Source organism: Melanostigma gelatinosum (genome assembly GCF_949748355.1).
Source record: "Melanostigma gelatinosum genome assembly, chromosome: 18".
Taxonomy (NCBI): domain Eukaryota; kingdom Metazoa; phylum Chordata; class Actinopteri; order Perciformes; family Zoarcidae; genus Melanostigma; species Melanostigma gelatinosum.
In genome coordinates this window covers 15,064,065-15,087,866 of record NC_136651.1, presented here as the reverse complement: position 1 = coordinate 15,087,866, position 23,802 = coordinate 15,064,065, and the positions used below count along the sequence as shown (strand labels likewise).

The 23,802-nt window shown below is 40.9% G+C and overlaps 2 protein-coding genes across 2 annotated transcripts; both read right to left on the bottom strand.

Annotated features, from left to right (window-relative positions):
• Window positions 1-424: 424 nt before the first annotated feature.
• Window positions 425-4,745, bottom strand: ccdc152 (coiled-coil domain containing 152). Its single transcript, XM_079288830.1, has 8 exons — window positions 4,664-4,745; window positions 4,039-4,144; window positions 3,686-3,754; window positions 2,594-2,658; window positions 1,949-2,084; window positions 1,634-1,761; window positions 1,309-1,410; window positions 425-907 (listed from the first exon to the last, which is right to left on the bottom strand). The coding sequence occupies exons 1-8, from the start codon at window positions 4,724-4,726 to the stop codon at window positions 779-781; spliced, it is 798 nt and encodes a 265-aa protein (XP_079144956.1). The 5' UTR covers window positions 4,727-4,745; the 3' UTR covers window positions 425-778.
• Window positions 4,746-5,829: 1,084 nt separating this feature from the next.
• Window positions 5,830-22,647, bottom strand: ghrb (growth hormone receptor b). Its single transcript, XM_079289965.1, has 9 exons — window positions 22,510-22,647; window positions 18,506-18,593; window positions 13,748-13,883; window positions 12,360-12,538; window positions 11,566-11,744; window positions 11,178-11,322; window positions 9,369-9,459; window positions 9,055-9,124; window positions 5,830-7,661 (listed from the first exon to the last, which is right to left on the bottom strand). The coding sequence occupies exons 2-9, from the start codon at window positions 18,582-18,584 to the stop codon at window positions 6,852-6,854; spliced, it is 1,689 nt and encodes a 562-aa protein (XP_079146091.1). The 5' UTR covers window positions 18,585-18,593; window positions 22,510-22,647; the 3' UTR covers window positions 5,830-6,851.
• Between the last annotated feature and the right edge of the window lie 1,155 nt (window positions 22,648-23,802).

Here is a 23,802-nt window from a genome sequence, read left to right as displayed (position 1 = left end):
AAATTACCAAATTTAAGGGATCTTTATCAAGATAGTTGGTTTATGCTATTTGTTAAAAACATAATGATTCAAAACAAATATTCGCCAAGCTGTCGCTCAGATCATTTATTTTTTTTTTACTCTCAAATTTGAATCCAAACCTCTAATATCCAACGTACCTTAAATTATGCACAATCAACTGCAGCAATGGATCTTGGTATTAAGCTTAAATTAGTTAAGCAGGAGTGCTGCTCAGGACGACTGCATTGCTACGATCTCTGCACTTTTACTTTCAACGAAAAGTGAATTAATAAAGTTATTAATAAATGCCAAGGATAGTGGAACACAAGTTTGACTCCAAGGAATCTGAAATAAATGGAAGAAACTATTTAAATGATTTATTTTTCTTTTGAGTGAAAGGAAATGAACTGATCTAATTCCCTGAATGGGATTAACCTTCCAGCTGACTGATTCATCGTGCACTTCTCCTGCTTCAGCGCCTCCCACCCATGCAGGCGTCTGATTGGATTAAAGCCTGAAACAGGAATATGGCCTGCGTTTACATGAAACTCTCTGCACACTGGTCCCCTCCCCTGCAAACACGGCGGTGCACAAGAAGCGGTAGAGTTAAATAAGTGATCTGTAAAATAAGCAACTTTGAACTTTGCTTTGATACTAAAATACTAATCTGGAAATTTCAAAAAACAAACTGTCGTCACTTCTGGTCCCTGGAACGTCGGGAGAGTCATGCACCTTGCAGAGCTGACAGGTCAGCAGCTTTGCCAGCCTTTTAATCAAACTAGATCTTTCTCTTCTTCAGACGGCCGTCATTAAAGCCGCCGGCACGCTGGTTGTCTTCCAACTCTTTGATCCTCTGACGCAGAGCCACAATCTCCTTGTTCTTCTCCTCCTGGAAGAACTGCAGCTTCTGAGGACACGACCACAAACACTGCACTAGAACAAGGCAATGCAAACAACAAGATGTAATAAAGCTACCCGCTAATTCTAAATCTTTTATCCAGGGGTTATTGAGGATGGCTGCAACCAGGCAAATGATCGTCTGTGTGCTCAGAGCGCGGTGTCCTTTCTGTTGAGTGATAGCTAATCAAAGGCCCTTTTTAGGGCTGTATTGATTGTTTTCGTCATCATTTATGATTTCTGAAATGAGTATTTCCTTGATCATCAGTGACATCACTTACACACTGATTCTGTCCAAGCACCGGCGCAAACGTGTTTACAGTTTGTAAACATGTTCCTGTTATGTGCCTTGTTAGTTTGCCTCTGTGATGTATAACCAGAGATGTAAAAGGCACTGTGTGGGACGCTCACCCTCTTGAAGACGCTCTGTGGAAGAAGGTTGGAGCCGTGTTGCTGCTGCTGCTGCTGGCTCCACTGAGCTGTGCTCTGAACTCTGGCTAACTTCGCACCAAACTGCCAAAAAACATACACAGCAAAACACCAATGAGCTTAAAAGGGGGAAGCTGGAACTGGTTCCTCAAGACAAAAGCAGAGACGAAGCTCAAACTTGAAATCATTTCTGGGGTTTCTGCTCATTACACAGAGCTTACGCAGAGATTCTTGTGACTTTTTCATTGTACGTGAATCAGAGAAAAATTCCCTCCGGTAACACTGTTGGAAGTAGCGTTTAATTTACCTCCATCTGTAACTTCAGGAGCTCGCTCTGCCTCTCCCTCTCCTGGTCCTTCAGCCTCTTCTTTAACTCCTCCAGATCCAGATCCTTTCTCTCCAGCAGATTCTTTCCTTCAGCATCTTTGGCTTGCACTGTCAACAGCAGGCCCCAGATGAATATACTGTTACGAAGCTTTATTTCATTTCTAGATATAACTGATCCAATGTCTATGTCTTACATTACGACTGTGGGGCTGCAGCGAGGTTATTTTGTACATATATGATCGAAGTATTCCCTGAAACATCTCACAACATCAGCAGCTGTTTTGTGTGTTCTTACGCTGATGGAAGCCCTCCCTGCAGGCGTCCTCCACCTCTCTTCTGCACTGCTGCCGTACAGCCTCTAGCTCCCTCTTGTGTCTCTCTCCCTCTGCCCTCGTGTCACTGACGAGGCTCTGAAGCTCAGCCTCTCCATCCTGATGGCCACACATCTCGAGTTGAAATTTGACTTCTAAGCAAACATTTAGAAATCGCTACCTAGTTTTAAGGTTTTGAAACCAACAACAACACAACTTGTAAATCACAACTTTCATTCGATATAGAATATTTGTCCAAAAGTGGAGCGGAGGGTGAGTAATCATGTCGTTAGTACTGAGCTCACAAAGCTAAACATTGCTATGTGACCACAGTAGTAATTGAACCCAATTCAATGTGTTTTTATCAACTCAGAGCTTCTTTTGTCTGGATGTTGGCAGCTAAACAGTATGAGGGCGATGTCTACAGAAATAATCAACGGAAATTGTAACTGTCCCCCGTGGAAGTTCAGATATTGTGAACAGCATGAATAGATTAATAAATGTCTCTGGACATTCCTAATATTCATCTCACAACATACAGAGAACATGAACTTATCCACACGTCTCTGCTGTTTTTAATTGACCTGTTGATAAGTTCTGCCAGTGTTCACTCCTGCTTCAGTTCTTACCTTTGCTCTTCTCTCACTCTGCTGTTTCATTTCCCCCATGTCGTTCTTCAGTCTCTCGTTCTCTACTACAACATGAACAGTTTCAAAACATACGATGAAAATCTTTACAAAGAATTTCATCTGTAATTTCACTTTGTGTAAATTGATATAGTGCGTTATTGACGATTATAGATCCCAATTATAACTACACCACAACATGGATATCACGCAGCAGCACTATTACATCTAGAACCAGTCAGTATATCTGTTGTAGACTCCATCTTCGTCTTTAACTTGTGTGGAACCTGTGCTACATGAGTGCTTAGGATTGGCTTAGGATTGGCTCTATGCAGTATGGATATTTATTCCTAAAAAAGACTGATTTGAGTATTTGAAGTATCCAGTGGTATTATATATACATATATATTAGGGGTGTATTAGGGGTGTAACGGTTCACAAAATTCACGGTTGGGTTCGGTACGATACAGTGGAGCCACGGTTCGGTACGTTTCGGTTCAGTAGAAAACTATAAATGCCAGAGAAATGTACTTGATTTTAAAATATATTGATTCATTAAAACTGTGCTACACTGTAGCGTGTCTCACAGCGCAAAAGTGCCCGAATGGAGTAGAACGTTATTCTTTGGTGGTGGGCGTGTCAGAGAGCACGCTGTCTGTTACGTCATGTGGGTTGCCAGTTTGAGAACAGCGGCTCCACCGAAAACATAATATTTCCCACAATTTAAGCTTCTGCATTTTCCAAATGCACGAGTATTATTATACGATTACTATTATTATATTATACGGGTATTATAACTTTTAATTTCTTTTAACTTGTCTTGTTCTGTGTTTTTCTGTCTAACTGTGTTTCTTGTGTTGCTGCCTGTCGTGGCCAGGTCTCCCTTGCAAAAGAGATTTTTAATCTCAATGGGACTACCTGGTTAAATGAAGGTTAAAAAAAAACGTATTGTTCGGTTCGTCATGCGTACCGAACCGTGAGCCTCGTACCGAACGGTTCAATACGAATATGCGTATTGTTACACCCCTAATATATATATATATATATATATATAAATATGTACTGTGTGTGTGCCTAGTGTGTTATTGCATTTACCTCTGAGGTTGCACTGCTCCTGCAGAGTCTGCTGCAGTCTGTTCACTGTGACGAGGAGACTGTCTCTCTCTGCAACAGGTGGATCAATAGAATCAGCAACGTGTCATGTATTTTTAAAGGTGCCATGTATATGTACAGATTCCAGTGGAAAACATCTCAATGAGGCACATAGAGTTCACACAACCAACTTCCTGAACTGGAAAAGCCAGATCAGGAGGCCTGTCGATGGGCAAAATCACCAGCAGAGGGAGACATACACCAAATCAAGCCCACCAAGGACCTTGAATAAATAAAAATAAATGTTGTAGTAAAAAGGTTCAATACAACTCCAGGTTCAAAATGAAGATACTCACCCTCAATCAGACTATTCTCCTTGGTCTGATAGAATTTCAAGAGTCTGTTGGCATCCTCCAGCATCATCTCCAACACGTTGACTCTGCCACTGACCTCTGTCATTTTCTGTTTCATAACAGTAAAGGCAAGTGGTAACACTCAACACTCCAGACTTGTCTTTATGGCCCCTCAAAGAGGTACGTGGGTCAGGTTATAGTCACTAGTTACTTCAATACATCCCAGAGAATATGGTTTAGCATTGACTCTTTAGTTCAGTGTTATCTATCTATCTACCTTAACACAATAGCACACAGTAATTGAAATCAAACACTAAAGAAATGCTCTACAATACAATGTGGACACAGTTAGGAAACAGCAAACAAGTAACTGCTGTTACAGTAATTAATTACTGTGGTTGGTCATTTACGAGGCTAACAGTTTAGCTAGTTACTCCTGAAGCCGGCCTATGGCTACCTATCTGTATTTAAGTGACTATGTTTCTACAACTCATTCTCAAACCAAATATTACGTCTTATAAAGTAGGAAAAAAAATGGGAAAAGCAGACAAGTAAATGAAATGGCAGATACATCCTTAGTTAGCTACCAGTGCGTTAGCATAGCTAACGTTAGCATAAGCTACCTTACCCGTTCCAGGTGAGTAAACTCCTCCATACACCTGTCGAGGTTAACACCGTTTAATTCCATCATTTCAGTCCAAGAAACAGCAAACGACTGGAAGAAGTACAAGTATCGTATTACTGCTTCATTTTCATTAAAGCTACACTGATATTAAGCCAGCTAAAAGTCTTCTTTAGCTGCTGGCTACTGAAGTATGTGGTTGCCTGTTAAAGTTAAAGGTATGCTCCCCCTGCACGTGCTGGTACACTGCTATGCTAATGAGCTCCTGCAAAAATAAATTATTCATATAAAGGTCCGAAGTATCTCAATACAGTTACCTGAAAGTACGAACCAAGTTTCATGTTTGTGTTAAACTGTATGCATTTGATCTGGATAGTTTTGATGTCAGATTGCAATGATGCCAACATAGCTACTATAAACTATACATAAAATATCTATGTCCTGTCTTCATCAACCACGTGAGCTGCGTCTCCCTGCTGCAATTGATTGGACTTACTTGGATTTACTTGCAATACTATACTATGACATTTTTCGAAACATACTATATTATGACTTTTTTATTTTTACGACATGCTATATTATGATAATTGTTGGGGTCCTTTTCGACATACTATACTACCTCTTTTTCAACTTTCTCCATGACATTTCTTCGCTTTTTTCAACATACGATATAAACTGACTTTTTGGGCTTTTCAACGTACTACAATGTTACATTTTTTGACAAACTCAACTGTGTCCTTTATATTAAACTATGACTTTGCTTGCATGTTTAGACATACCATACAATTCGTTTTAGGGATCTTTTAAAACAAACTATTCTGTGACTTTTGTCAACATAATATGACTTTTTTCAAAAATTTCAAAAATGACCGAAAAATATTCGATCATTTCTTTGAAAAACGTAATAATTGTAATTATATTACAGCTTTTTCGACATACTAAACTTTTTTCTGAATTACTGTTATTATTTATGCTTTTCTATAAAATATTTTTTTATGACTAACTTTACTAGGACTATTAAAGACTTAATATACTATGACCTTTTATGACTTACTATGACTTACATTTGTGACTTTTTTAAGACATACCAGTATTCCTTTAGAACACTCAAAACTGAAAAAAGCAGTAATCTGTGCGGTCTAAAACCAGCTGATATTAATAAGACAAACGGCAAAAGTATGAACGTTTATTTGTAATACTTGAACGGTTAAAATGCAACAACTGTACAAATTCAACACTGATGACCATGTATCCCCAACTTTTCATTTGTAATAAATGCGCTGTCAACCAGAAATTAGCAATCAAAAAATATTTTGGTTGTCAGCCCTGAACACATTTCACAGTTTATAAAATAAATAAAAATCATGGTTTGTAATTGTAATTGTAAAAGTATTATGCATCTCATTGTTTTTACTTTTTTTATGTTTATCCTTTTAAACAAGTACAGGTCAGGCTATTTTACTTCTTCAGGTTGGCAACAACATAATATATGAACCCCAATAAGTGGTATTTAAAAAAAGCTGGGTTTCTAATCGATGAAAGAACACTTTAATTTTAACAATATTGGTCAAAAAGAAATGAAAACATTATGAAAACCATAAAAAAACATTGGATTCCCAGAGTATATCAATTAGTCATGACCTGATGTTATTAAAAAGATATGTTTAAAATGATAGGAATTAACCATGTCACTATAAATATATACAGTATGAATGAAATGACTCGTAACAAAACCACAGCAGCTCTGCAAGTCTATGAAGCTGTTTAGTCTCTTTGGGCTCATATAGCACCAAAATGCAGAAATACAAAATTAGCAAGTAGCAGGTAAAACCAGTGGAGCATTTAGCTGCCAGAGCCAGTTACTTTTCTACGGGCTTGATTAAATGAAACCAGAAGAGTTAAAGGAGACTGAATATTGAACTTGCATTCATCAACTGGACAAAAACATGAATCCAAATTTCTCTTTGCCCTTTCCATAAGTGCAGTAAAACACATGTGCTCTTCCTCCCTCATACCAAACATCTAACTAACCCTTTCGAGAGCCCTGTCAGTGGGAGCAGCGGCAGGTCAGAGGTGGTGGCAGGACAGGCAGAGGCCTCCCACCTATTTTAGGAAAACTGACATTCAACACTCAACCGTGGGACCCTCAATAAGCAATCTCAAAGGCTGTTCCCAAGCACAGTTCACCGCTGCTCTATGGTGTGACGCTTCCCAAAAGTTCAGGGGTCAGGTAGCCGTCCGGTGTTGGCATGATTTTTGGGATGATCAGTTGGGGGGCAGGTATGGAGTTTGGTGTCAGTAAGAGGCTGTTCTGCCGGCCAACACCCTCTACAATGGTGTAGACAGGAGCAGGGGAAAGAGCAGACGTGGGGGTGGTATCTGATTTCTGGTAGGTTTCGCTCATATCTCCTGAGGACAACATGGGGCTCATTTTACCTGCGTTGAGCTCTGAGGTGTAACCTCCGTGATCTGGATTCACCACCATGAGCTGAAACTCTTTCTTCTCTTTCCCCACCATGATGTCTTTGCCAGTGCTTTTTACCGTCTGTTCCTCGGGTGACAGCAACACCTTGCCAGATGACCTCACCTCACTCACCTGGGTGTACAGGGCCTCTCTGCCCGGTGCTACAAAACGAGGCTCCCCAGTGGCGGGGCTCTGGGCCTCGGAGCTTGGCTCACAGGTGGTTGGGCCCAACGGTTCCTCACTGTGGGTTTGATTTGGGATGAGACGAATGAAAGGTGACGGTTCCGGGTCACTGGGTAGATCTGGGTCGCAGCAGCTGGCCCGGCCCGAGTCGTCGTCTCTGAAGCCGATGGAGAAAGGAGAGCAGTTGGAGTACAGGGAGCGCTCCATGAGACAGTCCGTGTCCAGGTCTGTCAGTCTGTCGTTATGCTCTTCAATGTCGATATCGATGAACTCCACCCAGGGGTCGTTGTTGTACAGCTCCGGCCTCAGATCAGGGGGGCCACTCAGGATGGACGTCAACTCCTTCAGCTTCCCTTTCTGTGAGATTAACAAAATAGGCATAATTACAGTTCAATATGCGTTCGGTCTTATTTTTGTAGGTTTTCTGTCAGTCATGTAACATTATTCTCAACAATGTAATTGCTCAGGTCAAGAAACACAAGCAGTCTGAAGGTTTTAAACATGCCCAAAGGTTGGCCAAACATCTGGAAACAAAAAGCTTCTTCATGGTTCAACTTTGATCTACCAAACTAACCATGCGCACACAGCTTGGATCAACTCACTTTACAAATAAAACGGTTTGGATAGTCTGAATAAACTGTTACTGTGTAAAACCTGACTGATCATCTAACTGCTCAAGTTTCTTGCCTTTTCAGATGTCATTGTAGTGATGCAGCATGTACCCAGACACTACTTTGTACAGTATAGTTCTAACTAGTTTTCCTTAAAGGGTAAACCCAAAAAACAGAAAATATTTTCTCACTCTGTGGTACAACATTGTGATACAACATTGTGAACAACAGAACACACATGAGTATCCACAGAAACACCTCTATGCCTGACCAACCCTTACAAAGCTCAAAGCAAAACAAAAAGGAGAGAAACAAACAACGTAACAGACGAGCAAGGACATAAATATCCCAAAAGCTTTTTGAGTTTCTAAAACTTCCGCCTCTACCCCACCACAATGGACTCAAACTGAATTTAGTTAATGGTGCTCAAATCAACACGAAATGACCTGAACATTTGGGACTTATCTCAACATAGTACACGGACCTCACTATTGAGTATGGATGGGTACAAGCACCAGATTAACAGATATACATATACAGCTAGACATGGCAAGTTCTCGTCAACTTTTACAGTCGAACAATAGAAACAACTTGGCTTGGGACGTGCACGGCCCAGGACAGGAGGGCTCTCCAACGGGTGATTGGGAATTGGTGATATTGGTGAAGTGAGGTGCCTGCGAAGAGCCCAAGGAATACTTGAAGACAATAGCCAGACAAAACCTGTTCGCCCTGCTGCCGCCTGGCAAGCAACACAGACATATTCGCTGTCTTATCACCAGACTACAGAGCAGCATCTTTTCTGAGGCTGACATTTCTCAACTCATCCTCTGTCTGTTTTTATTTAGCTTTTTAGCTCTTCTAGCATGCCAGGACTACAACTTACATTGTATTGCGCAACCCTGTGTTTGAACATGTACCTTATATCTATGCATTGAAAAAAATATGGTGTCCCACGATCAAGACGGTTTTATTTCGTACTGGCCTGAAAATGAGACATTATTCTCATTCTCAAAATTAAAATATCTGCAGGAAAGTATTCTGTGAGCCTGAAAATGGTTTCCCTTTTACATTTTGAATACAGAGTGCGCTAGTAAGTTATGGCAAGTCATGGTCGAGCACAATAACATCTAGATGAATACCTTGAGTAGTTCAGGGTCAATTCCTCTTATTTTAGGTCCAGGAACAGGAGGCAAAAGAATAACCATAAACCTTACAAACAGGAAACAAAACACACTTGACTTAAGATCTCAGTATAAACATTGCAGAGCTGATATGCAGAATGTCTCACTTGTCCACACATTGAAAGATAACACAGACACTGAGGCAGTTTATCAAGGTCTAGCAGCCCACACAGTGTGCTGGTCACCAAGCAGCATACTGCATTCTCATTTATCCAAGCTTTTATACACCTCCCAGTCCTACACAGGAATACGAATGGTTGTAAAATACTTACTTTTCCTGCTGCGATATGATAACTAACATCAGGATGGTCACTAAACACAAGCCACCAAAGACGAGCAAGGCCACCACTGGGAATCCCGACACTGGGAAAAGAAATGCAAACAAATTCACACATACTTTAAGGGTAACTATTTTTCAACCTGGAGCCTATTGTTCCATGTTTTTGTGTCTAAGTGACGAATGGGGACAATCAGAGTTTGAAATTGGTCCGGTAGTGAGGGATAACATAACCAGCAGAAACAAAACGAGCTGCGAGGGCAAAGTTCTGCTCAAGGAAAAGTCTCGCTGTGATATCTGAACCGGGCAGCAACAGGTCCCACTCTTTCCAGCCTTCTTCCTCTGTGGGCAGAGGGTGACAGCACCAACAGGAACACCACCCGTCCGCCTAAGCTCTGTGGCCTTGCAGCAGCTGGTTCACCTTAATCTGCTTGTTGTTGTAGGAGCGCTTCATCCGAATTCTCTGGCTTGAATAAATAGGGGCAGCCATGGAATTCAATGACCTCATCCACGTTGTCGAAATCATCTAAGTGTTGAGCTATGAAATTGATAACACTAAGCTATGCTTTATGTACTCCGAAACAAAACTTGTCGCCCCGCTGCACTCGTAGTGACTCAGCCGTTGTCTTCCGGCAACATGTCACCGTGTGAGATTTCAGAACGAGACTTCTCCTTGAGCGAGACACTTTCCATCAAGTTGTTAGTCACTTCAAATAACAATCAGAGCCTGTCAGTGGCAAAAACAAGCCCTTTTAGTGGCCGTAAAGGAGGGTTTGTTCGAAAATGTTGGATGTGCACGGAGGGATCACTTTGGTCGTGCGGACCTTCGCAACCCTCGCAGACGTGGCAAGCTGCAGTCAGTTAGACACAGAAACATGGGGAAATAGAGCCCAGGTTTAAAACGTAACACAAGTTACCCTTTAATATATCATATCATCAAAAATAGATAAACAGACAAATGAAAAACTGGCCGTGAAAGGCTGTGTTTAGGTTTTATGCCGACAAATGTATAAAGCGCAGAAGCCATTTTCAGAAATACATAACATTGCTGGTTTTATCTGTTAACGTAATGGCTCTGTCCTTCATACACAAAATGTTTGCACGTCTGAAAGGGGATTTAGAATAACCTGGCTTACACCTGGATCCCTCTGATAAATGCTTTAATTATTGTTGTATTAATATCCTTAAATGTTTAATATTGTGTGTTTGTGTGTTTCATAACTAATATCTATCGTGCACTGCCCGTCTTAATGGCGTGCACTGGGGCCCGTTGTAACTATTTGATGGCTCGCCATGGAATTCAATAAACACTACACACATGTATGTTCCCCACAGAATGAATTGTAAACATATTGGTGGTGGCCATACTTTGATTTATGACCAAACACCTGCAATACTAATGTTAGAGTCAACTTCTACTTTACTGTTTGAGCGGGAACAGAAGAGCAGGGCAGAAGAGTCTTTAAGAAATATGAGACATGTCTTCAAAAAGAAAGTAAATGATAAGAAATGTGTTCTTCTGCTTGTAAGTGCAATAGCTTACTGTGTCTCATCAATGCAAAATTCACAAATATTTCGGCATTATTTAGGCATAGAATGGGGCTGGATTCACTCATGGCTACTGGTACATTCTGATCACAGCATTAAGAGTGGGGGAGCTGTTAGGTGAAAGCAGAGAGGTCTTTTAATGGTGACAAGGACATTTAGCTGAAGCTTCTGCAGGAATAATTCAAAAGCCTTTTTTGATCGCGTTTGTAAGAGCTTTTGTCATCCAAGCCTGTCAACATTTGCGGTGCGTGTTTACCTTTAAATGGAACGTGCACAATTACAGAGTCGCTGAACGCTCCAAACTCTTTTCCACCCAACATTTTGCACCGGACGTGAACCTCGTGATTGACGTCAGTCTGAAGCCCATAAATAGACCGATGTGTGCTTTTCACAAGGTCGACCTGTGGCGATAAAAATCAGGTTTAAATATGAAAAGCAGTGCTTGCAGCATCGCAATTGTCTCGTCTCAGAAACATTCATGTTTCATTTGACAATAATAAAAAGTTGACTATAATAATCAATCAATATATATTGAAAATAAACTGTGCTGAAGTTAACTGATGCACATGCCTGTATGATTTAATATGACACTAAAATGCCACTGAGGTTGTATTTAATGAAGCACACTGAAATGAAACACCCACCTGTTCCCACAGGTCAGAGTTGACGTCGCGGTACTGGACCTCGTAATGCAGCGTCATCCATCCCATCGCCACGTCTGCAGACTGGGGCGGTTTCCAGCTCAGCATGATATCATAGTAACTGCCGGTGAAGCTCACATTCAGCAGGGTCCAGTTCAAGCCGACTGGAGGGTCCGGTTGCACTGCAGGCCAGAATGTAATTTTATCATATATTATATATTTAGTTGGAGTCTGAGAGTCTCTTCTGGTTTCAGGCTTTCCAACAGATTTTGGAACCTGGCTGCAAGGATTTGTTCCTTTTCAGACACAATAGTCTGTTCGAGGTCAAACACTCATGTTTGGGAAGAAGACCTGGCTCACAGTTTCAGTTCATTCACTGTCCTGTTGAAACAGGTCTTTCCCAAACTGCTGCCACAAACTAGGAAGCACACTCCCGTCTAATATGTCATTGTAGCATTGAGTATTTATAACAGCCAACAGCAACTGCTGCCCCTAATACTCTGACAGTTTGCAAATATTTAAGACTCGTGGGATACAAGAGTAGATCCATTTATCGTGAGGATATAGAGAAAAGTTTAGACTCTTCCGAGAGACTGATGCTTGTGAAACAGTATCTGGAAGTTGGGGAAGAGCATTGCAACTTTACCAGGGTGCCAACAAATCCTATCTTCAAACTTCTGAGCGGAAAGTAGCGGAGGAATATGGGAAAACCTTACATGGGCTTTTAATCCATTTTTTAAATAAACTTTCTTTCGATCTGGATCATGACAGGTGCAGAGTGAGGCAAGCAAACTCACCGATCTCATATACGTCGAAAAGGTTCTCATCATAGAGGATGGCTTGATCCCTCGAGCGGAGCTGGACACTGTAATATGTCCAGATGGTTGTGTGGTTCTCATCGAAAAAGCACTCGTTTGGCCTGTCGGTGCTGTAGTAAGGACACTCACTCCACTCTTTGGAGGAATTACGGGGGGGTCTGCAAGGGGGTGAGACCAGGTACGTTTAAGAAAACAGCAGGAACAAGTAAGAAAATCCACTCAAAGCAATTACTAAATAGTTTTTGGGCACTTTCATGAGCATGCATAAACATTTAGTCGGTTATAATCAGCTGTGGTGCGGTTGAACCTCTGGAGAGGTTTGTTTGGGCAGTTGTGAACAGACCAAAACTACAATGTAAGACTCCTTCGTACACGCACTTCAGCATATCTGCTTTTTAATTCCATCCGCTTAAATTTGGGCAAACCGGTCCAAGCTGAATAGAATACAAACCAAAAGTATATGGCTTGTGACAGCGCGCTTATAAATGAGTTTATGATGACAGCTGATCCCTCTACTCCTGATTAAAAACAGATTCAGAAAGTCCTGATTCAAATGTATCAATTCAATTTATGAAGATCAAACACATATCAGACCTTATTTTTCCAATATTGCCTAAACGTGAATATTGCATAAACGTGAAAGTGTCTCTTAGAATTGATCCGGGGAACTTAAAACAACTACAAATAAGCAACGTTGTTGTTTTCTTTTGCATCAAAAAATGTATTCTATTACTATTGTGAGCATTTGTTTTTACTCCAATTTATGTCTTCATTGAAAGCAGTGGACTTGAGGCTGAATACCAGACAGGGTGGGGAAGTAAGGAAGACCAACACATTATCGGGTTTGAGTTTTTTTTGTGGGAAGTCGGTTAATGGTATCTATTCAATCATAGAGAATCCCAACTATGCCCTTAGATATAACATACCCCACAAAGTGTAAGCCTGAACTGGACTTTTGCCTTGTCAACACAGAGTGAGCAGGTGCGCCACATGCCAGATAAGGCTTGCATGCCAGTTGTAAAAGCAGTGATCCTGCTGGACCTTGAAAATGTGGGTGAAGAGGGGATTTGTGAAGTGGTTTACGAGTCAACTGTATCTTACATTTACTTACATCGACATGTATTTTCTAACAACTGACACTTATTTCCTTGCTTGAATTATTCTACTTTTTCTTTAATTGTAATTATTACCTATCTTTCACTCTGATGCACATCATTCAAAAGGCCTGTAAAGTCATGACTTATGTTTTAATGACTCTGCCAAGTTGTATCCTTCTCCTCTCTTTCTTCTTTTGTATCCGTTACCTTGATGTGCTTGAACAGCACAGAAAAGGCACATCTTTTTGCTCGTAAAGTTTTCTCCCCTACTTTTTGTGCATGTAGAATAAGCGGAGATCTCCCGGCTCGGAGAGGTTCCGGGAAGTGCCGACATTCCATCTGCAGCGGAACGTCTCCATGTTGGTGGAGACGCAACCGGTGATGTGTGGGTGTTTCTGGGGGAGGACTGTCAGGAACAGAGAGAGAGAGAGAGAGAGAGGAAGTGAGAGGGACAGAGAAACATCATCTTATCGTCATCACATCGAATTCTTTTTGATGCTGCATGAATCTGTTTCGCTTTCTTTTTGGTGTTGCAACTGATTGTTATGATGGTGATGTGACGATGCATCGCTTCAGTGGCGGGATAATAACTGTAACCTAAATCCAGTGGGCCCCCCCCAGCCCACAGGGCAAATGTCAACATTTTCCTGGAAGTCATTTTACGGCTCTTCTTGCGAAAGCAGCAGCCGGAGAGTTCACTGCCACGACTCTCGTGGAATGAGCCGTTTGATCTCTCTGTACTCAGAAACCCGCTTGCACATGAAGTACTGTGGGATCCTGTTTTACAGGCTGAACGACACTCTTGCAGCAGACTATTTGTCTGTCGTGGATTCACACTGGCAAAGTGACAATATTAAGTGTAGTGTAGGGGAATAGAACACGACTGTCCCACGGAGAGATTGAGGGACAAAATTATGTATGAAGTAGTTGCATCGTAGTCACCATAAAACTGTTTCTGCAGAATCGATGATTTTGTTATTTTGACTGACGACTGTGAGTCTGACAGTGTTTTTTTTTGGTGGGAAGAAAGTAATCCTCGTATTTCGCTCGTGGTATCGAGCAATGCAGATAGGTTTCATTTATGTGCCCAGGTTTAAGGATGACCTTTCTGATACAGCAGAGGTATGTGCATTTATTTTGTGCTGGTCACAACATTTAAAAAAAAGACTTTTAAAAACAGCAACACAACACTATTCTGGTTACGCTATAGAACGGCAGTTTCCATGAGCGCTATTTCTTTGGGCAGAAAGTAGTTGCTGTCTGCGAGGTCTGGATTAACCAGAGTAACCGGGACAAATATCTTAAAACTAGTGGCCAACCAAAAACATCAGCTGGGCTGATATTATCAGCAGGTATTAGTTCATCGCAGATCTTTGCGTGTCGCTGTGTCAGTAACATGAAATTGCAGTAAAGAAATTACTTTAAATTACATAAATATTGTTGCCATTCCATAGTTTATCCACTAGAAAGCACTGACAAGTTGATTTTTTTAACTATAAATGTGCCGCTCAGAGGTTGTTCCCAAATATGTAACATTTACATTTTTTTTAAATTTTAATTACATTACATAACACACACAAAATATTGGCCAATAGGTTTTTTTTTAAGCCTCAAGTATGACTTTCTATAAGACAACATTTTTACAAAATAATCACCACGTAAGGTTCACTGAAGTGCATCTCACATAAGTGGACAGAGTTGCTTAGAAAACTGTTTGTCCGACGAACTGGCCCTTTGAACAAAGAGGAGAGCTTTTTGACGCTGCATTAAGTAAACACTGCTGATTGTATTACCGGGAGGCTTTGAGATCAATAACTCCTGGGATAGCAGCAGACGCAGTCAGCTGACCGCATCGACATGTCAAGAGAGGAACAACACCAACAGGCCCCTGCTGGCTGAGCACCAAGGCGTGTAAAGAACAAGATGGCGCCTTCGCAGCCGAGAGGCAGCACTGGGAGCAGATGATGAATACCTCTGGCCCGATTAGGTTGCTTCAGGGAAAGGGAGTCACGGGTTAAAAATAACCTGTTTACCAGATATCCCCGACTCCTCCTCGGAACTCTGCTTAGCTCAGGATTAAGAGAAAAGACAATTTGACACTCAGCCATGCGGAGCATTGATGCGGCTCATTACATCAAGATACATGTGGATGGTTTCTGAGTTGTGTGCGATGGAGAAATGTGTCGCATTCATTTATTTAAATTTTGTTGGGGGCGTTTGAGAGTACTTGGGTATATTCCTGTTTTTGTATGATTATTATAAGAAGTACATGAATTATTATTACTTAACATTGCTGAACATGAAGATTGAAATAAATAAAACCTCAAAGGCTGAGAGCAGCTGATTTGTTCAAGTACTGTTACTACCGAGCTAAAAGGAATTGTGAGATGATCTCAATGATCTCACGATTTCCTTTTGCCAAATTGTACAACGGTAGCCGTTATTGTACAACACATGGTTGCTCAACACAATGCAATGTGTTATGCTACACATGAACAACAAAACAAAAGGGCTGGTCGGAAGACGCTGTGGGCAGTTTACCGCATGGGCATACTGTGGTTGTGGTGGATGGTGGGCATACCGAGCGCAGGGGTTCTCATCCTTGGTCCTATTTGAGGATGGTGTTAGGCAACAGAAGCACTTGGATGAAGAGAAATGTTGTGGTTTTTAGTGGAATGAACACGCTATGTTCAAGTCAGTGCTGACATTTTCTGTCCAAGACCTCGCACTTTCCCTGACCTTAAAGTCTGGGTCAAACCAAAAACGTTTTGTCACACCACAGAAGAATGTGTTGATAAAACAATGGAAAGTATGTTAGATTAGGTTTCAGACTCTTGAAACAATAAGCAGTAATCCCTGCTCTGAAGCGCTTGGAGCATGTCTGATGTTCTGAAACCACGCCCAACCACGTGGCTGAGGTTTGATTACATATGTACAGTACAGTAACTATATAGTTTACAGTCTTCATATGGTTTCAGCTGTTCACTTCTAACATGTATAATGTGTTTGAAGTGCTGTGACAAACAAATCAAACATGTTTAATCATGCTTTAGTTTAGACCAGCACATCATTTAGAGCAGATATTGTAACAAAACAAATGTCGGTGAACATTTCGTACGTTTTCCATCAACATTTTGCAAATTGCCACATAAATAACGTTGAATATATTGTGTTTATAAAGAGTGGAATCCAAGTGTATCACATTCAGATACAAACATCATTTCAAGGAGACAGGGTTGCTTGTTTGATGACTGTAGTGCTTTGCAGATATTACATTACATATAAACCAATTATTTAACTTGTGGAATATGCACATCTATAGATCTGAAGACCATGACGTAGACCATGACCAGCTACAATATTAAAATGGTATATGTTGTATGATATATACAGAGATGAAATGATTAGTCCGTCATCAGCAACAATTTTGATACTAGATTTATTTTGTTGGTGCTTTAACTTGTCACATATGACAGTACATCTAATATATTTGGGCTTTGAACTGCTGTTTGGACACAACATACACGTTGAAGATGGTATATTGGGCAGTGGAAAATTGTGATGGATGTTTTTCACTACTTTTTTTTACATTTTTTACCTTACACGTGTTCAAATTGTAGTTTTGCTACTTTGAATTCACTATTGGATCGAAATACTTCTTCCACCACTGAGTAAGAGTGGCGGAAGTATCTCAAGAGAGCGAAAAAGGGAAAAATATTATTGCCCCATGATGCCTGATTCTGACCCAGTACAGCTGATCATAAGCTACTTGATCAACTTGCAAACCTTCATTGTTGTGCTTGTCAAAGAAAGTGCTGCTGTGTTTGCTCAACAGCTGCCAAACAGATTTCACTCCTAGTAAGTAAACATGTGTGCAGTGGAAGCCCAGCACTTTCAGGTCACAGCCATAAAAGCCACAAAACACACGCACACACACACACACACACACACACACACACACACACACACACACACACACACACACACACACACACACACACACACAGCGTGACTTCTCTCTAAGTGCTGCAGAGTGCCCACAGTCTATTTCAGGGTGAAAGAAAACATCCTCGCTTAATCTGTTTTTATAAACCCAGATGTGTTTCCTCTTAGCTGTAATCTCCAAGGTAACAGTAGTGTTAATGTCCTTTGAAAGGACTCACTCATACCTCTGATCCCACATAGTATCAGGTAGAACACAACAGGTTGCCTTTTGTGTTTTTATGATTATAGCATCTAACAACATCTGGACAGCGTGCTGGTGGGAAGCCTTCATTAATGCCTTTACTGGGAGCACACAAGGCAAAGGGATATTCGGAGAGTCACATGTTCAAACATCAATCAGTGCACTCTCTGGAGGAAATACCTCTTCCTCTGCATTTAGAAAAAGCCATTTCCTTCCTTGGCTAAGAGCCACTGTGCTCTCAACAGTGATTACTGAACAATTTCCTAACTCAACAAGCCTTCTGGGCAAAACATAAACATATTAGACAGAGAGGAAGCTTGTGTACGCCCGACAGTGAATGCAAATACACAGCCCTTCCACTGCCACTGAGGGGATGTTTTGTACAAAAACAAACACACTGAACAGCTTCCCATAGTTCTGCAGTAGAGTACTCTCTGCTCTCTGGAGTTCCTGGAAAGCCACTTCACTAGAAATCTGTTGGCAGCTCTCTGTGGCTCTGTGCGGAGGGCTTCGCTGTTGTGCAACACAGTTCACATTCATTTGAATGTTAAAGCGGCACAGAGCACACAGCAGCAATGCAGCAATACGTGTTTTATATGGCTCGTATTGTCCTGTGGCCCATTTAAAACAGATGTGTCTGAGAGATTAGTTCCATCTGCTGTTGTGCAATTTCTGATTCCAAAACCAAGATGAACAAGAAAGCAAAATCAAGTCTACACACACAGAAGTTGCACACATTACACAAGATGCTATAATACATCATTTCAAATCAGTCTGAAACATTCAAATGGCAAAAAATCTTCTTTTTTTAAATTCTAATCTGTAGATATTCATAAGCATACCTTGCTCAGAGGCTGATTCCATTGCTGAGAAAGTGAAGATGTGAAGGAAGAAGAAGAGCACGGTGAGAGCGGCCGCCATGGTGTTGAGCTGTGGAGGGAACGTGGCGAATGTTAGTTGTTCAGTGCATTCCACCCGGCTGCACCGCAGAGCCCATGAAGGCCCAGCCCACTAACACCATTAAACACTCCTTAACTTTTGTTTTCAGAGGCTGAGTACACCCGCGATACAACTATACATCTGTACAACTGTATAGAGTCACAGAACTGGAAAGTGCTTCAGACATCAAGTGGCATTCAGTTTGCAAAAGCCCGCTCTTGTGCATACACGGCAGCTTCTTTGTCAGGTTATTCTGTGTCATGACATTCAGCTGGAGGAGGGCTGTTCCCACGTTGCACTTATTTTGCGAAATACCTGGAACGCTTTAGGACAGACGACTGAGAGACCGAGTGCCTCGTGAACATGTTAAACCTGTTACACTGAATACTATTTACTGCTCTACAGTACGTCAAAGTCCTTCAGCTTTGGGATTTATTTGACTACTTGTGAAGTTACCACTTTAGTTGCTTTAAAATGATCTTATTTCAGATTATAATCAGAGTAATTGTACTTAATGACACTTTATCTGCTCTGTTTCTACACTTCTACTGATTTCTACTTTTCAACTGCATTCACTGCTTTCACGTTATGTTTGTACTTCAACGACTACTTTCAATTCCTTTCAGCAGCTTCACTTCGAGTACTTTCATTTCAGTCAGTGCCACTGACTCTTTTCAGCGCTTCAATTTTAATTACCACTTCCACTACTTTCAGAAACCCTTTTTCAGTGTTTACACTTCAACCGACATTCGTGCTTTGTTTGTGCTTACTATTCACTTCTTTCAGCACAATCACTTCAACCTTGTTTACTTGCTACTGAAACAACTGCTGGCACGTCCTAAATACTTCACTAATTCTTTTCAAACGCTCACTTCAAATATATAGTAGGACCAGCATGTCTAAATCGGAATCTGAGGATGTTTTATTCATATTATCTTTGTGGTATTCACACTGTTTATGCTTCCTGGGAAAAAAAACAATTTTGTTCTAGACGTGACATCCATTTCCAGCCAACACTTCTGGGTTCCCACCGGTAAATGTGCAATCCACCCCCACTACATCCTGGGCCTTGTTTAGATCTGGTTCACCCAACCTTGCATTCACATCATTTTCATCTTGTAAAGCAGAGTTGGGCTCTTTGTGAGCTTGTTATTAGGATACCCAAGGCCTTTCTCCGCCTGATTTATCGTTTAAAATATCTAGGGGTGTCCCTGACTAAGAATTTAGAGAGTTGAATCTGATTGGTCAAGTCTTGCCTATTGTCAAATTGTCTTGTTTTTTTTGAAAATACATTTATCATGCAAACTTCCAAACATTGGCTGGTTTCAATTTCTCAAATGTGTGGATTACTGTGCTGTTGATGTCATTACACTGAGCGGATGCCTCTTGAATTTAACATTTGTCTGTTTGAAGGAGACTGTTCACAAGCACACGTGCTGTGTTTGATTGTGATGTGTCACCTGAGGTGCACTTGACTTTACATACATAAAATCATACAACCCATTAATGATTCACTGACGTTTTCCCTGTCATGCTCTAATCTCCTCACTTACTGACGCTGACTTGTGTAAGCTTTGGCGGAGTCGACTGTGTTAGTTCAGTGTGCTTGCTCTTACTTTCACAGCTCTACGTTGAAGTGCAGATGGAGGACGTGCAGTGTCTTCATAGTTTATTATATCATACTTTATAATGCAGTCATTTTGTCATTTTTAGGGTTGTAACGGTTTGAGATTTTCACGGTACGATAAACATTAAAGTTGAATGGTACACAGTACTATATTGTTGTTATCATCATCATTTATATTATTATTAATTATTTATTAAATTATTATTAATGTCCCTTAGCAGCACTATAGCATGTTAAGTTAACTAGATGAATAATAACAGCTGTGAGCTTTTTAACTAATATCCTTTGATTATTATAATTAAGATACACTGGTGGTGCGTGACAGTGCGAACTTTAACTCACTTACTGTGAGTTTCTTGATTTACAGTAATTCTTTTTTGAAAACTTGATTCATAGTGAAACTATCATGTTTTTCAAAACACCGAAAAAGAAGGGTTTATACGGATTTAAGGGTTAATACGGATTTATGAACAAACTAGGGTTTTTTTCAATTGCTAACTCACTAAAATGAGATAAAGTACATCTCGTGAACCTGACATGAGGAGACAAAACCCTCTGCTCAAGTGTCCAAAACTCTAACCACATTTAGTCACAGCATTATTACCTTGTAATCTTTGCTCACCAGTGTTGAGAACAGACATCTGGGATTCCTCATGCTGATTAGACACACCAACAGACTCAACTGCCCTCAAAGCGCCAGACACACTCTGTTCAGATGAACAGGTGTGGACTTTACAAACAGGCTCAAGGGCCATGACATCAAGTTTGGGGAAACTTGGAGTAAAATGTGCAAATGTACTTTAGTGACATTTAGACTCATTTTCATACACAGCCTTTAAAAAAGACAACGAATCCCATACAACCCATCTTGAGCTTGTTCTGTGCTCAAGCAGTTGGCCACACAAAGGTCATGACGATTGTCTGTGTTCACTGTTACATTGACTGATGATGTTTTGGAGAAGAAACACGTGGAAGAAATAAACCCAAAAGACTTCTATGCTAAATGTTGTTGTAACTTTTTCAGTTCCCATGTCATTTGTTGCCGAATTCTATGCATGAATCTCTGGCAGTATGAGTGAGTATGCACACTCCAAAAACATTGTTGCAGATCTGTGCATGTTCGTCAGGGGTTTAGATCGACTTATTCATAACAATGTCCTTTAAATGACACACTTCTCAGCAGTTAAGATCAATTAAAGCCACAGTGCACATTTTAAGTATTGTGTTACACCCAAATGGCATTGTTTTTTTTGGCAGCAGAACCAGCTGTAAACACGGCCCTGACATATTATCACCTTGTAAAGTTGTTATGCAAATGAGTTAGCAATGCATCGTCATTTATGAGTCAAAATGTTTGGGTGTTAAAGTTAAAGTTATGTATTTTGTCTGAGCAACACGAGACAAAGAAAAAGAGGAAATCCTCAACAGTTGCAGAGTCAGACATCGTAAACATTCAGGGCTCAGCCCAAACCGAGGGGGGGGGGGGGGGGGGGGCCCTGCGCGTGGTGACATTTCCCATCAATGGCAGCTATATCCACTATTTTTCAATATTATATATATATATTTTTCAACCTAGATAATAGAATGCCTAAAAATCTGCACATCAATTGGGAAAACCATGAGAGTGACCATGAGACCATGAGAGATCAGAGTCCACATCCTGTTTTGCATCTATTTGTTCTCAAACTGTCTCCATTATTCTGATGCCAGACTGACCCTCACATTTGAGACGTTGGTACGAGGGAAACTTTGGCATTTTGATTGGACGATTACACAAACAAATATCAAAATAGTTGCGATTTAATGTTGGGACGATGAAACAATTGATTAATCAACTAATTGTCTCAGTCCGAAGTCTTTTTCTTTTGAATAAATGAACAACAAACAGTGTTCCCTTTAATTGCACCACAATAAAGTAACTTAACTCTCTTGAGTCTTGACTTAAATACAAGTCGCTCTCTCTCTCCACCCTTTACCGACTTGACTTGTCACATTTAAACATCGATAAGCTGCTTTAACTTGTTACTACTTTCACTGTTTCTTCACTGCAGTTTCGGTTGAATGAGTTTAATGAGCTTCACGGTGGACGGGTTTCCCCCCAGTGCGCTCCCTGCGATTGCGCAAGATTCGTGACACGAGAACATGCATCAAGAAGTAAAAGCCGACAGTATACGGCTGTCCCCATGTTAATGTATAATTACATGTCCCACACTATCAGAAGCAGTCTGTTCACGTTACCCCACAGACAAACATGCTGCACCGACACGAGAACTAACTCACCGCGGTGGGCAGCAGTCTGCACCCTGTCCTCACAGGTTTCCTTTATGAAACAGCACCATCGAGCTCCAACAAGCCTTGCAAACAGACCGCAGACACCCCGTAACATCAACCGAGAGTATGTTTAACTGAGATCTATGCGGTGTGGCGACTCAGTCGTGGAAAACCCTGCCCCTCTGTCGGTGCTGCAGCGCGCACAGCTGTAACGTCCACCCTGTGGTTCCGGCGGCAGAGAGAAGGGCGCCATCTGCCGGTGGAGACGGGGTGCGGCAGGGAAACCCACCAGCAGCAGATCTCCAGGAAAACCGATTGAAAGATGGGCCCAATCCCCCCTAAACCCTCAAACCCGGAACCCTCAAGGATTCACTGACGTCACCTGGTATGTGGTTGAGTGTGAGAGACTGTGAGGGCTTGGAATGGTGTAAATAGGAATGGGACAGCACTTTGCTGCAACATATCACGTTACCATGAAAACAACAAAAATAAGGTGTATAATTGTGTGTATTTATTTTATATTTTGTACTCCCTGATTTGAACGTCTCCAGGCTCTTTCCTCACAAGATGTAACTTCATATTACATTCAATTACGAGTAATTCATTTACTCGTTTTGTCAAAACAGCTTCAATGACAAAATCAAACATTTGATGAATAAATAAATAAATATCCTCTGATTTCATGTTTATTTTTTGTTCCATCTTTAGCCCTTAATGTTTCTGAGTGAATTGAACATGAGAGCACACGTGAACACACGTGAGCCGTCCTCTTTGTTTACCTTTTTTTACGTCTCCATGTCCACTGGTTACCCCCTGTTTGACGTCACATTGCAATGATTTGTGGGTAATTCCCATAGGCAATTCAATGTTGCAGCTGGTAAAAGTGCAGCTCATTTCAATTATTTGACATACTACTGCATATCCTAATCCATAATCATACATCATCAATTAGTAGTGGATTGATATGTTGTGTTAATAATTGGAATCTGCAACTAATCGTATCAAATAAATAAAGTTAAGGAAAAATTGAAATATTGGCTTCCAAAATGGAAAGGAGTAGAAATATACAGTAAATGGAAATACTCAAGTAGAGTACAAATACCTCAAATAAACACTATACTTAAGTACAGTAGGGTGAACAGTTACATTCCTCCACTGCATATCAATCTGGAAGTGAGATCCACAAATGGAAATGCTCAAGTAAAGTAGCACCTCCTCTACTGTAACTTGAATAAGGATGTTAGGTGCACTTATAGTATTAAGTGAAGGTTCTTCGTGTGCCAAAATAAAACTTGAGCTATT